The sequence below is a fragment of the Danaus plexippus genome, chromosome 31 (assembly GCF_018135715.1).
Source record: "Danaus plexippus chromosome 31, MEX_DaPlex, whole genome shotgun sequence".
Classification (NCBI taxonomy): domain Eukaryota; kingdom Metazoa; phylum Arthropoda; class Insecta; order Lepidoptera; family Nymphalidae; genus Danaus; species Danaus plexippus.
In genome coordinates, this window is record NC_083558.1 from 2,322,401 (window position 1) to 2,338,191 (window position 15,791).

The 15,791-nt window shown below is 34.3% G+C and overlaps 2 protein-coding genes across 2 annotated transcripts; one reads left to right on the plus strand and one right to left on the minus strand.

Annotated features, from left to right (window-relative positions):
• The first annotated feature begins 583 nt into the window (after positions 1 to 583).
• On the plus strand, positions 584 to 9,177 carry LOC133319871 (E3 ubiquitin-protein ligase RNF220). Its single transcript, XM_061525826.1, has 8 exons — positions 584 to 1,155; positions 4,949 to 5,152; positions 5,953 to 6,084; positions 6,385 to 6,456; positions 6,877 to 6,969; positions 7,522 to 7,587; positions 8,021 to 8,095; positions 8,473 to 9,177. The coding sequence occupies exons 1-8, from the start codon at positions 811 to 813 to the stop codon at positions 8,563 to 8,565; spliced, it is 1,080 nt and encodes a 359-aa protein (XP_061381810.1). The 5' UTR covers positions 584 to 810; the 3' UTR covers positions 8,566 to 9,177.
• A 3,019-nt stretch (positions 9,178 to 12,196) lies between these two features.
• Positions 12,197 to 15,633, minus strand: LOC116778536 (dynein axonemal light chain 1-like). The gene is made up of 5 exons (XM_061525827.1): positions 15,386 to 15,633; positions 14,421 to 14,532; positions 14,019 to 14,165; positions 13,183 to 13,353; positions 12,197 to 12,569 (listed from the first exon to the last, which is right to left on the minus strand). Exons 1-5 carry the CDS (start codon positions 15,538 to 15,540, stop codon positions 12,516 to 12,518), a joined length of 639 nt encoding a protein of 212 aa, XP_061381811.1. The 5' UTR covers positions 15,541 to 15,633; the 3' UTR covers positions 12,197 to 12,515.
• Between the last annotated feature and the right edge of the window lie 158 nt (positions 15,634 to 15,791).

Consider the following 15,791-nt stretch of genomic DNA (forward strand, 5'->3'; position numbering starts at 1 on the left):
TTCACCTGGATGAATCGTGGTATACCTTTGCCAACTTCAAAGTTTTATTTGTTAGGCGAATTATAATGTTGAGTTGAGAAAACACGAAGGAGTTAAAGATTTTTTTATTGACAATGTTTTACCTAACATTCTCATCGCAAATGTCACTTTTCCGAGTTGCATCTACTCTATTAAGTTGGAAATATCCGTAGAAAATTTTAACAATGTGAATTCGTAAATTGCTTGGTAACTAAGTATCTGTGCTATGAAAAATTCTCCTTGTATTTAGTGTAATTATATATATATGACTTAAAATGTTTTTCATTATTAATTATTATACCATAATTGTTTTTGCTTTCGCATTATGATGCCAAGGTACATCAATAGTTTTAGTATTGTCTATGGCTATTCTTGCATCAACTTTTTATTTATATAGAATAAATGTACAGTTTTTTGAACATATAGATAAAATTAAAAAAAAATAAAATTCTTATAAATATATTATATATATTTAATATTTTTTATTAATATCCAGAATAAAAAATTTACTATATTAGAAACGTCATAAACTATAAAGCGAAGTGTCACCTGTCAAACTAACGTCACAACTGAAACGTCACTTTCGATCTAATAAAAATAGCCCAAACGCTTTATTTATTTTTGTTTCACAAATGATCATTGTTGTAAATTAAGTATTATGACATCGGCGTAAACAAGACGAGTTCGAACGGAACCGTGAAAGTTCAACGGACGTTGTCACATCACTAAAACGAGGTTTTATTCGTCCAAAACTGTGATGTTTCTAGATTTATACAACAACAACAAGTTGAAATGTTACCAGCGGTGATGTTTAATATGGATGAAAGTACAAACGGTGTCACACCTAATTCAAATTTCGGTTACGAGGACAACATAATATTGAACTGTGTTAGGAATAGGAAAAAAGTTACAGAACTGCCGAATTGTCCGGTATGCAGTTGTACGATACGCCAGGGAGAGTTGGAGAGTCATTTAGCGTTAGAAGTTGAGAGATTAAATAAACTGTCCAGTGCTAGTTCTAAGCGGAAACTGAGTTCGAACAGTCCCGGGTCCAACCCGATGCCCGGGTCCAGTTCTAGTGTTGATAACCAAGAGGAAGTTGATGTGTCTGGCTGTACGGGCAGTGATGCTTACCAGGTTTGTAAACAAACTTTTTTTATTCTGTTCCATTTTCAAATTTATATTTCCCTCCATTTTTGGTATGTAAGATGTCAATATGTCAATAAAATAGTTCAGATTAGTTTATACATAACATAAACAAAGTTTTTTAAATTTTCTTTACAGCTTCAAATTTCATTTTTAACTTACAAATTCATATTTTTTATTTTTTTTATATAATTTTCTTATTAGTAGGATACTTAAATCCGAAGTAGTAATTGATATTCAAAGACACTATTTGTGAGATCTGAAATAGTTTTTTATCTAGATCTAAGAAAAAAGGTTTTCTATTGGCAATACTAATATTAGCGTTGTGCATTTCACCGAACAATCAAATATGTTCCGTCTGAATATAATGGACGAATTAAATAATAATTTAAAAAAAGCATTTTATCATCTCTATATAAGAGTAGTATTATAATGATATATATAACGGCCTGACCTAATTTATATTTGAAGTTGAAAAACAATTTTTATTTGAGGTTTAAAAAATATGGCCAAATTTTTGACTCATAGTTGTATTATAGGTATCCTATACAATAAACATTCATTAACAACAGATTTAGACAATTTTTAATATATATATATGTATATATATATACTTACATTAGTTTTACACTCCTGTTTCTTCTTATTCAGTATGGATCTCAGTCGTTCTCTGGTCTCATTAAAGTTCCTCGGTACAGGAGTCGTCAGCGGGGGCTGTAAATGTATACAAACTAGCTTTTATGTTCTGTTATTCGATTTCATTAGTAAATTTTACTGAATAACTCTCTTTATTATATTAATTTATATATATATATATATATATCTTTGCTGAATTGTTTTCTAAGTAAGCCATTATATTTGTTAACAAAACAATTAGCTTTTGATACAGCACGGTCAAAATTTTACACAAGAGCTTTAGATTGAAAGAACTTTACATTTTTTATATTGAAATATTTTTAATAGGAAAGATAATTATGTCTCATATTATAGCTATTGACGTATTATTTTGTTTGAAGTACTAAATAATATGAAAATAGATGAAAATAATGATAAATGTTGCTTAGATATAAGAATAACACATAGTATATAATGTATCTTCAGTCCGTGTAGTTCCCGGGAACGCTTCATGACAGGTGCATTGTGAAGTAACGCGACACGCGATAGATGGCGCTGACGGTTGGCTCACACATATTGACAGCATACATTTCCCCGAGCACATTGCCAAAGTCCATATGAACAAAGTAAAGTAACAAATAAAAACTAGTAACACAACCAGGTTTTTCTTAACCTGTAATTTTAATAATAAATTCGCACTACTGCATACTATTTATTCCGTTCCGTTTGATGGGCAAATATTTGTGAGGAAAACAGTGAACAAGACACGGATGCTGTTCACGTCTAAAACGCTAATCCCTTGAGGTATGGTCAGAGATAATGAGATCTAAGATTTTCGCGAGTTTTGTTCATTTAAATGAAACTAGTATTTTTCGGATAAACTACGCGTGATTTATTTTTGTAATAAACTACATACTCCCGACGTTTCGGTTACTTTTCAGCAACCGTGATCACGGGCAGACGAGATGTCTCGTCATCTCTGTCATCTCGTCTCTGTCATATGTATGTAGTTTTTTACAAAAATAGATCACGCGTAGTTTATCCGAAAAATACTAGTTTCATTTAAATGTCCAGAGATATTGTAGAGAAGTGTCATAACACATTTAACTGCTGCCGTACATATTATAAAACAAAGTCCCTCGCCGCGTCTGTCTGTTTGTTCGTTATAAACGGAAAAACTACTGCACCGATTATCAAACAGCTATCACCACTCGCTAGCGTGATTCTCGAGGAAGGTTGTAGTATATAATGTGTTAAGGTTTTGTATTTACTTGTGTGTATATTAACGATATCTGTCTAAGATGTTGGGAAAACATGAGCCGTCTGACAGCTTTTAACGAAAACGCTGTCTTAAGTCTTTGACATATAGCAGAATAATGTATGGTGGAATTTTGTATCTTATATAGGTCTGCAAAAAAGTCCGCGGTGGCATATGTCTATACCTTAAAGATAACATACTATATCCATTTTACAACTAATATGAAAATTGTCATTCCTAAAGCGTTTATTGAAAAGCTATTTACATAAATACGGTACTAAGTCCTATCAAAAAAATTACTTCGTTTTCAAGCCTACAACAGTATCTGCAAATTACTTTTTAAATCATTTAAATAAGCTATTTTATATTCTTTGTAAAGAGTCCGTGCGAAGCCGGGGTTGGTACCTAGTATATAATATATAATAAAAATTTTCCCCCTCTTACTCTTGAGATGCGCCCACAATTAACTCTTAAACACTCTGTGGACTCCAACGTACATTTTTTAACTTAATAACTGCAATTAATCCTCACAAAATCTCCCGTCATCCATCCCAACGTGAATTTAATGGTATATTAAATATTTACGGACTGTGGCGAGACGAAAGAGGGTTATGAAGTGAAAAATAATTTTGTTACTCTTTGTAAGCACAAGTCAGCTTCCGGTCACGAGCACCAGGAGAGAATATATACGACTGTATATCCAGAGGGTGTCCTACTAAGTATTTTGCCGATATTTTGTCTTGGGCGTACGGGTACGCGACCCCGGATCCTCGAGCCACCACTTTCATCTGCTTTCATTTCATCTTTCATCTGCAGTCCATGAAGATGGTGTCGTGTACCTCCCCCCATTCCCCTTCCTAACCACTTTCCCCCCTTCTCTATCTTTTCCTTTCCTGGTTTTACCCGTAAAACGAGGTTTTGAAGGTCAGACGGCAGTCGCTCCGTTAGAAGCACTCCTCGCCACTCACATGGTTGACAAAGTTAATGACTATGTTTTGGTTTTTGTTAAAACTACTCGAATTATTTTTTTATTATCAGTAACAACGTAGATATAACGTAAAAATACGACATGCACCTTAGCCATCTTTCACGTTTCGCTCGAAAAAGATCTATCCGTGCAGGTCGGGTGCAGCGGTCTCAGTGTTTCGGTGCCGAGCCGTTTTCCTGCCCTAAAATTAAAATTGCTGTTCCGATCTAAATTTTTTGATAAACACCATCCCAGATAAATGAAACTAATATTTTTCGGATAAACTACGCGGAGTTTTATTATTTAAAAAACCGTGATCACGGCTGTTGAAAAGTAACCGAAACGTCGGGATTATGTAGTTTTTTAAATAATAAAAATCCGCGTTGTTTATCCGAAAAATATTAGTTTCATTTAAAGGAATAAAACTCGCGAAAATCTTAGATCTCATCATCCCAGATAACTGCTCTATCGAACATAAAAATCTCGTCTCGTCCGTACATCCGGTTCCTGAGATCATCTCCGTGGATGAGTGACCCGAGTCGCCAGTACAGCGTTCCGATCACTTCAAAAATATTTATATAATTTGAGCCTTCGATTAGTGAGAGCATATTTTTATTAACAAAAAAATCATCCCAATCGTAGTACAATTCCAACTAAATAAACTGTTGAATATATTATTTTATTTAGGATGTAAAAGTGGATTTAATTTGTTAATCTGTCTGAGGACAGCATCTACACGAAGTGGTTTTGTTATCTGTATTTATTTTAGTCGATGATTACTTCGAACTTGTGAATAAAAAGTATCTAATTTAGTTTATTAGAAAAGCTCAATTTCATTGTATTGAATAAGAATTCTATATAAAACCTAAATAGTCATTATAAACTATAGGTATTTATAAGTTAAATACGCGTAATAATTATATTTTAATCTATTCTACCGTCAGAGAATCCATTCAAACCGTCTCAAAAGACTCCGAGCCCGCCGTCGTAGCCCTCCGCCCCAACAGGGCGAGTGCCCCGTGTGTAACGAACTCCTCCCCATGTCGAGGCTTCAGAGACACGCCCTCAGATGCCTTAAGCGAACCGGGGCTGTACTCGATGAAGATGTGCCAGACACCAGCTCCGAAGACGGCAGCATTGACGTCGAGGTAAATTTAACTTTAATAACCGCATCTATCAGACAAACATTTTCATCTCGTCTCGCGTTGATCGCTGTAAATGAACCGTATCGTGCGCTTTACGTTGGTTAAGATAATAAAAAACTTCCTTTCATGTAATGTGTACACGAAAATCTCTGAACCGAAACCGTAGCTAATACAGAAAAGACTTACATTCTGCTTCGTTTGCATGTTTCTCTATTTTGTAGCACTTTTTTTTCATGTTAATTACTGTATAAATATCGCTAGATGAACGATAGAAAATGGCTCCTTTACAAACGAAATCTATTCAGATCAAATGGCTCCAATACATGCTCTTAACCTCCATTAGAATTACTATCAGAAAAAAAAATATACAATTTCAAGCAGAATAGAACCTGCTACTTTGGGAATCTTGAATTCAGTAATTTTTCTAATTGAGCTATCGCGGCCTGAGTTAACACGGTGATTAGTTCATGGAATTGCTTTAAATACAAAACACAACTTACTTTTTAAAGGAAATAATTAAGTCATAACGTCTTATTCGTAAATCGCTTGTTTATTTTCAATTTTCGTAATGAATAATTACATCCAAACATGCTCTTTAAATAACCTCTCCTCCCCTCTCCTCTCCTCTCCTCTCCCCACCACTCTTCCCCTCCACGATACATCACACCACTCCACACCTCGGCCGCCGACATTCATCTCTTAGCCTTAGTCAATACAGCTCCTCTTTATTTTTGTTACAACAGTGTATTTACTAATTTTTGATTTCAATTCAAGTATTAAGACTTTTATGCTCTGACTATCAGAACGATGAGCCGTCTACCTTCGGCTCGGAGTACCAGTGGTGTGGTGAGTGGAGGGTGCGGGCCGCCGCCCTCCAGGACGGGGAGGGCCGCCTCGGGACCAGTGTAAGGAGAGCCTCCACTGATCAGGCGCTGGTAAGCTCTTAATATTAGATTATGTGCCTACGTTTTATATATTATGATGTTATTAACGTAAGCGAAAATCACATTCCATATCGGCGCTTAGAAACAAACCGATATTCGATATGTTACATACTAAATAAATAAATTTATATATTTCTGTAGACAGTCGCCATCGGAACTTAGCGCTGTACACTCGTCCCAATGATTTAATTGTAAATTATAATACTACAATACATATATACTAGATTGCCTTTTCGTTACATCAACTACAAGACTATCGCAAAATTGCCAACATGCAGACTTTATATCCAGGTCGTGGACGGTGACGAGGACGCCGAATTATACGGACCCCCGCAGTACTCGCCCTCCAGGATAGCTCCAGAGGTATGTTGGGTGACATAAGGCTCAGCTCACACTGGACAGATATGACGAAGTTGTTTTATACTACACGAGGTCGCACCGGTGTCTTGGTCCGTGTTAGTCGATTAAAAATTTTAATATGAAAAAGAAATAAAACAGTGAAAATTGTAGTGTTTTGTTATTAAAGCATTTTCTTGAATCTTTAATAACTTTATATTAAGTGAAGACGTCCCCGTTTCTGTTACTCAAACAGAACAAAATATAAAATTAATCAAAAGAAGTGATAATAGATTACACACACCAAAAAAAAAGCCAGAAAAATGTGCACGTGTAAATCGCGAGGGTAGTTTGCAATTTCGGATTTCTAAACGCACAATTTCAAATTGGGTAGATTAATTAAAAATATAACTATGAAAAATATGCTTAGATTATTTCATTCTTCAGGCTGACATCCCCGAAGCCGAGGATCCGAGGGAGAGAGATTCCGACAGTGAGGTAGTGACGAAACAGAACGGCTTAGTCGAGGCCAGCGCAGAGGTGACGAATAGTGACATTTACCTCACTCATAACATGATTATTTATTTATTTATTTATGTACCAAGAGTTACAAAATTAGTTACAAAAGAGAAGTGATATACAAAGGATAACTTATCTCTTAAACGAGATCTCTACTAGAAACCCTATTGATAAAGGAAACTAGATGAGAAAGCGTGGAGGATGTACAATAGAAATAGAGAAGGAAAAAAAATAAAAAATAAAGAGATTTATATATAAGCATACAAAAATTATATATATATATATAATAATGATAATGGTTAGTACATAAACCAGAAGTTTGTATGCCATTATGATAGAATTTCCAATCTATGCGTGTGAAAAACACAGACAAAGTAAGAGAAAATGTCCAAATACATTTATTGTTTGTATAAAATGTATTTGGGTTATAGCAAGTTATGTAAAATATACATCAAGCACGCACACACACACACACAATCACGAGTCTCACACACACATATAACATTAGCAGCTCTGTCTATAGTCACCAAAAGTCTTGCTCGGGTTCATAATATATGATACAATATTTTCCAGACCAGGATACAAGCGTTGAAAGAGAAAATCAAAGAATTGGAAAAGAAACAGAATTCGTCATTGGAGGTGAGGTTTATTGATTATATATGTGATTAGGATTCTAACAAAATCATCAAAAACCAGTTGTCTTATAACGCCAGTAGTTTTAAATAACATATCAAACCTTAACTAGAACGAACTCATTATTATCTTAAACCGAAACAACTGCGATAAGTTAAATTAAATTTACAAAGACACAAGTCGTAGAGACTAAATACTTTCCCGCGTAAAAGTGAGCAAACCGGATGTTATGTGACGTCACTTTGGGTGCGTTCGGGAATTTGAAGGTTCGGTTCAAATTAAATGTGTGCTCACTAAATATATTATTATATTTTACACTTAAATATACCGTACAGATAATAAAAAAATAAAGTTATACATAGATTATAATAAATTTAATCTAATGAGACATTATTATTTAATTTAACTACTATAATTTACAATATAATATATTTTTCAGGCCAAATGTCTCATATGTCTTGGAGGGTACACGTCTCCCGCTGTGTCAATACAATGCTGGCATGTTTATTGTGAGGTTGGTATATTGTATATATATATATATATATATATATATAGAGAGAGAGAGAAAGGAAGTAATCCTAATAATATGACACAAGTGCCAGTTTGTGAGGATGTATTGAACTTAGTTGCAATTTCTCATGAAAACTGCTGAACGGATTCCGATAAAACTTTTAGTATGTAGCTTAGGAGCCACATTAAAACAAAGCATATAATAAATTCAGAAAATTCGTGCACTTCCTGTGGGAACATCTAAAACAGTTGTACTGTATCAGGTACTGTAAAACAGGCGATAGATGGCGCTGACCGTTGGTTGCTATATGTTAAATTTATCTGTGACCATAATTCCAAATTCAAAAACTTTTATATGATTCTAATATTCGCATTAAACAGGTCTGTTGGCTGCAATCTTTAAGGGCTAAGAAGATCTGCCCTCAGTGCAACGCTATCACAACAGCCGAACATCTCAGAAGGATATATATGTGAATAGAGTAATAGATATCATTAAGGGACCTGTACCGGGATTGTTTGAGAGGAATTTAACCGTTTACATGATTTAAACACCCTGTATACAGGGACGACCCGCCATTTTGTCTGCTTATAATACAGCTACATATTTTTCTTATACAAAGTAGTCTTACAGAGTGAAAAGTGTTGGTGCCATTTAGATATTATCTGGAACAACACAACAGACAGACGGAAAATATGAAATTTATTTGTTCTGGTGTATATATATATATATTAATTTGTCACATAACTTACTTTTACTTAGTCGGTTAATAATTAAAATAAAACCTATAGTGAACGTGCACTTGGTATAAATAACTCTTTAAACAGTTCTGGTAACGAGCCCCACAGCAAGCTTTAAGTGGAAGCAGTGTCCTTAGTATTGGTTTGAGCTGCCAACTCGAATACCGACAGTGTTGTAGTAAATCAAATTTAATCAGTCTTCAGTTTCTTCTTTATTCGCTGAATTAACTCAATACTGATGGTTTGTGAGTTGAAAATTCAAATTTTTACTAAACAAATTGCTTAGTAAGGGTTTTGATTGTTAACATAATGACTGTAAGTTTGAAGGTTTTGGGTTTTGTTAAGTTATATATATATATATTTACTACTAACACAATACAACCCAAGGGAGAGGTATTGACTTTATTATGTTACAAAAGATAACAAAGTTTGACATGAAGTGATAATAATTAAATTATTAGGATTTCTCACTGGAAACCTTCGAACTGACAGTATTCACGTGAGCGATCAAAACTCGTGTTACGCCGGATATGACTGTAAGACATATAGTGATGTACATTAAGGTTATAACTTGTAGTTACTGTGGAAATCCTGATACTATGTTTAGACCACAGCGGAAGTCACGGTACGGTATGAGTATATCGAGTATACTATGAAAAACTATGAGTAAATGATATATATCATGTGTCCAAAATATTTACTCATAGTTACTCATAGTTACTCATCATATATACATATGTAAGGTGTAGGATACAATTATCAACACTTAAGCATAGTTTACACAATAAAAAAACTACAAGGCTCAGGTAAGAAAGAATTATGAACGATAAGGAAATTATGTCCAGACATTGAGCGACTGAAAATATTATCAACGATATAAATATATGAAAAACAGTTTATATTAGAATTAAATAAAAAAAAGTTTTCACACAGATAACTTATCATCGGTTTGATATTTACAGAATATACGAATATAAAAAAAAATATTGTCGCTATTGAGTTTACAGCGCCGCCATGTTGTTTAACAAAATCGGTAGTAATAAATAAGGCTCATAGAAAAATAGAATGAGTATTAGGAGGGGAACACAAACATTCAATTTATTTTTCTCATATATACAGATAATATTTAATTACCGAGTATGTGACAGCGTACAATATATGACTGAAGGGGTCTGCGCTGATGGAGAGAGGGAATGAGAGCTAGCAAAGGATTATCTATTTAAGACCAGTGTTGGGACTACGGACGGAACTAAGAATATGAGAGCACTATTTCGTATAGTCTGTTGTTTGTCTACCGTCTTTTGTTGTAGGAGCAATTTCTTTTGTATACTTTTTACTTGTTATATATATATGGAAGTAATTTTTCAATCATTTTGCTGCTTCTAGAGGCTCAAGGTCATGTGTTTCTTTTTCACCTGTACTTGTTTTTCATTTTCACTCTGAATCTAAAATATCTTCGCCTGTGAGTGAAGCCTCTGCGAGTAGATTGGTCTACTACTCGCAGGTTGCAAGGCACACCTTCCTGCCATTTGAAGCTGTTGTATCTGAGCGCTTAGCGGAAGTTCACATGATGAGATCTGAGATTTTCGCGAGTATTCATTAAAATGTCACTAACATTTTCGGATGACTCCGCGCTATTTCGTTTTTTAAAGCTACACACTCCCGACGTCTCGGTTACTTCGCAGCGAGCGTGATCACGGGCGGACGAGATGATAGAAACTCATTCACTTGCGCTTTGAAACACGATAATAACAAAATGGCGAAAATGATATTTGGAAGGTATATTAAAAAATTAAAAATTGCCTTATAAAATTTTATTTGAAAATCAACTGCTTCTTTGGCGTTTTAAAACTCACAAAAATCTATCACATGAAACGTACTCGCTAACATCGTCGAACAATATGGCCGACTTGGCAAATCTAGTTACAAATATCACAACGGAAATTTTTTCATGAAAAACACTTTAAAATTTAATTTTTCCGTAGAAGCACTTACTTATTCATTGTTCAATTCGCCATCTCGAAACACCGTGACAGATGACACTGACGTTTATTATGAGATGGGAAGAACGTCTGTTCTCTATGATAAAGCGATGCCTCGGTAAAATTTAAATATGGAACGCTTGTTTTCTTTGAATTAACTAAAAAACTGGCCATTATTGAATCCTCCACTATATATATATGTATTAAATGCACTCGAGTTGGTAAGAGTCCCATATAGAGTTATATACTACTTATGCCTTAGTTAAGACCTGAAATTTATCTATTGTGTTACAACTAGAACTCTTCGTTCACGTCAAATCGGTCTCACTACGACCTTGCCGTTACAATCGCCAAACGAAAGAGACAGTATCCAATTTACCATACAGAAAGGGCTACATTCAGCACATGTAAATAATGATGAAAGTTTTCCTTTATTGACATCTCCACATTCCCATGATTTGGAAAATAATAAGTTTGTGATTAAATTAATCACATATACCACTTAGAAAGACAATCACACTTATATGACACATCAAGTTATGACATCAAGAATTCTATGACTTGGAACTGTTACGGTGCTGAACTATGTGGGTATGGGAGAGAGTGTGGATGTGGGTTTAAATTAAGGAAGATTGTAAAGAACAGCAGCGTCCATCATGGATATGGCTGCAGAATGTCTCCTATTTCTTGTAATTTCCTATGTACTCATGGTGTCCCTTGGGTATGCTATCGATGAGAGGTCAAACCAAATCTAGACAACTTAACAAAGGTATACTAGCTAAAGGTATTCTTACTCATCTTTATGGTAAAACAAAATAACTGTCCGTGTGGAGTTTAACAATGCTAACCGGTGGTAAGGCCCTAAGTTTAATTGTTATATTAAAAAAATCAATCGTCTAAAACATTTTTAAACTGATACGTACCGTGACCTCTCACTATTGATGTTCTGTTTTATGTTATAAACATAGTGTTTCATATAAAAATACGTCAAATTATAAGTTATTACACGACTTCTAGAGTTTGATTAATACGAGTTAGTGTTGTCAGTTTATGTCTATATATAGATATATATATATATATATATATATATATATATATATTTAAATTATTCCAGCAAGTGTAAGGTTTTTATCTTTATGTATCAAATGGCTATACACTATGACAATACTTATATATTAATAAATATATTTTAAAATAATTTCCGCCCAGATTGCATATATTACTTGAATACTTTCAGTATTTCTGTTGATATAGGACACTAACTCGTATTTGGTGTGCGGTGTCAGTTTGTTTGCTTATAACAAGTTCGCATCGACACACCACATAGTAAATACGAAACATTTCACGTTTTATTTTCAATAACCTTAGTTTATTGTGTTTTGAAATTCATTAACGATATACTATTAACGCTCCGTGTGTAGTCTCACGATGCAATCTCGTGGTAAGCGTACTATTCATACGAGTCTCCACGACGTGTCTGTATTATAAATGCCATAATGTTTGCTACATTAAAATGCCTTTGAAACAATAATGTATATTTAAAGGAGGTCACTTTATTTACTGTGTAAATAAAAATATTTTTTCTATTCACGTGTATTTTATTTGACATAAATTACAAGATAGTACAGGATATGGTGATTTCTAATACGAATATGATTGGTCAAATTTCGGAAGGTCAAGAAAAATGTCTTATCTCCACCTTTCTTAATCATTGGGTTCGGCACTGACTAACGTCTCGACCGCGTCTCCGCCGTCCGGCTGTAACAGTTGATATAATTTATAAATATTTTCTCACGGAAGAAAATTACACGTAAATGCTAAGACACTGATAAAATCCAAAGCGAATCGTTGTAAAAATTTAAACTTGGTCCAATAATATCTCACTTCAAAACTTTCAACACAATCATACATAGATACTACCAAATTTATAAACAAACAAATTGACAATGTACTTTTGGCGCCAAAACTTTGGGTCGCAGATTAAAGATCATCATCAGCCTATCGGAGTCCACTGCTGAGCAAAGGCATCTTCTCACATGGAGAAGGTTAGAGCATTAATCACCACGCTTGCTCAAGACGGGTTGGCGATTTCAAGCTTATAATTTGAATTTATAAGACCAGGTTTCCTCACGATGTTTTTCTTCGCCGTCCGTCAGTGGTGTCTAAATACTCTTAGACAGTACATATGACTCGGTAGAGATCACATTGGTACTTGCCAGGTTTCGAACCCGCGCCCTCGCGTGTGAGAGGCGAGCCTTTAACCTCCAGGCCACCACGACCAGATTAAAGATAAGTATTGAATATTATTAAGTCTCACGTAATGCTCGTAAAAATAAAGAATATTTTATTTAGGTCTTTCATAATTATATACCTCAATATCTGCAACTATCAACGGCGGGCCATCGTCTCTTAGCACATTCTCTCCATCTAACTTCTTCAGCACCGGCAGGCGACGCGCTGCCTCAGATCGCCACACCTCAAGCTCACAAGCGTCGTAAAGAGGATTACCCACAAAAAGGAGGTCGTCAAGGTTTTGGAGTTCCTTGTACAAAAAAAAAATAAACTACCACAAGACGTGGATTTAAGTGATTCATATTATCCTTTTAATCCTAATAAACCCTAATTTTTAATAAATATCACAAAGCTTCTTATTTGTTTGAACCCCTTTCACGCTTTATATTTACAACGAGTCTGAAATTGTATTTATAAATCTAGTGTCATAAATAGGAATGTATATCAGGTGTATTGTACGTGTATGATAAAATAAAAACGTCCATAGATTAAACAAAACTATATTTCAAATTAATATTTAATGCAACCGAGCCACTAAATGTATTATAGTATTAATTTTAGAAAGATAAAAAAAAATTCATCTAATAAAAAGCATGTTTGATTGATTATAAGCGATTTCATTCCAAATATAAATTTAAAAAAAAAAAGTCACAGATAAAATATGTTTCACAATCTTGTATGACACCATACTTCCAAAAAAGTTTCGGTTACAAACGTTATCAACAATCATTCATTGAAGTACTCAAGATTTTAAATCGTCCAATAATTAAAAACGTTGACATTGGCAGAATATTCCAAGAAACCAGTGCCAGAAGCCACAGCATAAAAATATGCATTAATATACCAAACACAGTATACTTAATCTATATAAACTTGGAGCCAGCAATATACAAAGTAAAATAAGTTAAAACTCACTTGCAATTTATTAAATTCGCTCCATTCCTTAACCAGATTATTGCTCATATAAAGCACCTTCAAATTCCGAAGCACGTTGACTCCTTTTAATTTCTCTATCAAGTTATAAGATATCCAGAGCTCTTCCAACGTGTCGCCGAGACATTCCTGGGGTATAGCAACGTAGAATGTCACGTTTACAAGTATTATGTTGAAAAACCGAGCAATTTGACATTTAAAATTGTTGAAAAGAATGACTCAAGCAATATATATATATATATATATATATATATATATATATATATATATACTTGTTCTGTCACTTACATATAAAGATACATAACATGATGTCTAATATTCTATCAAAATCTCGTTTTTTTATTATTATTTAAGTTGCGTTGCTTAAAGTATTCGGTTACTAACCATTCCAGCGAACGATTTGATGTAATTACGACCGAGTGACAAAACACGAAGTTTCTTCAGACTGTTAAGACCTGTGGCTTTTTCTATCAAATTTGTGGATAAACTCAACTTTCTGAAATGAGACGAAACCTCTTAGCATTCAATGGATTCACCGTGCGGGTGCCGGGTCCATCGCGTTGCAGGGAGAGGAGCTACAACAGTGCCTGGGACTTGCGACCCAGGTTTAGGTTTAAGGACCCTAACTAACGCGCGTTAAACGCTCACCTCCACTGTCCAAGCTCTTCTCCCTACCGAACCATATTCGAAAAAAACCTACTAGGGCTACCTTCGCAGTACGTTCCAAGAACGAATTGATGTGGGTTCTGGACAGACCCAAGTCTTTTAGCAGGTTGTAGAGAGATTTAGCCGTTATACCTCTCGCTCCCACTTCTACCGCGTATAAATCCACAACGAACCTATTTCGAGTGAGTTCGTTTGTGAGCTCGTAATATTTGGGGATGTTTTGGGGATGTTGGTTTCCCAAGGGACCGTAAGCTCTATCATCACAACGCGCTTTAAAATTCGCGAATACATCTTGAAAGAACATATATAAAATATTGTCGTAAATTTCATTTTAATCTTTTACTACATACCTTCGAAGTGAAGCTTCTAATGGAACAAGGTTGCTTTAAACCTTTAATGCTCCTGGGGGAGGGTGGTATGCAGAGACAGAGCGAGAGGGAATGCATGGTACTCGAACGCGGGCAATCAATCGTAACTTGTAAGTAATGTGAATAAAGTTTTTCTTAAAGAAACACTAAAAATTATTTCAAAATCAATTTCCGCCCCTCTGTTTGCATTCCAACGAAACAAAATTTCACTTCTTTCGCACATTGGGAGTCCATGCACAATTTTTTTTTATGTTCTACTCATATCTTATTTTAATTGAAATTTTTTGTATAGGTGCGCTATATTTTCAGACTTACTCGCAATTAACAAGGGACGATAATGTATTATCCATTTTTTCTATTGGAGGCCATTGAAATACTAAACTAACTTCCGTTGCGGTGGCAGCATGTTGTCCAGTTTTCTCCTCCCATCTTTTTATAGCCTCTTTTATTGTTGTAGCTTTGGTAGCCATTTTGATTAATAAATAATTATATAAACGTTTGCTTATAAAACTTGTTATAATATTTTTATAGTAACAATATCGATTTAACAATGTAGATATGTTATAAGAGGAAAGTAACGATGTCTACTATTTAAAAAAAGATCATTTAAACCTAGGAGATTATTTAATAACAACTACAGTTCAAACATTCATGATTTATCGTGTATTTTATCTAAAAAGCAATTAAACTTTCAACAATTTCTTCCTTTAATAAAAAGAAT

Excerpts from the sequence above, each read along its gene's own strand:
- LOC133319871 (XM_061525826.1), top strand. The coding sequence starts at position 811 with ATGTTACCAGCGGTGATGTTTAATATGGATGAAAGTACAAACGGTGTC. Across the intron at positions 6,457-6,876 it reads CCTCCAGGATAGCTCCAGAG|GCTGACATCCCCGAAGCCGA; the intron begins GTATGTTGGGTG and ends TTCATTCTTCAG. Across the intron at positions 8,096-8,472 it reads GCTGGCATGTTTATTGTGAG|GTCTGTTGGCTGCAATCTTT; the intron begins GTTGGTATATTG and ends CGCATTAAACAG.
- LOC116778536 (XM_061525827.1), bottom strand. The coding sequence starts at position 15,540 with ATGGCTACCAAAGCTACAACAATAAAAGAGGCTATAAAAAGATGGGAG. Across the intron at positions 14,533-15,385 it reads TCGTCCCTTGTTAATTGCGA|AAAGTTGAGTTTATCCACAA; the intron begins GTAAGTCTGAAA and ends GTCTCATTTCAG. Across the intron at positions 12,570-13,182 it reads TGATAGTTGCAGATATTGAG|CCGGACGGCGGAGACGCGGT; the intron begins GTATATAATTAT and ends CAACTGTTACAG.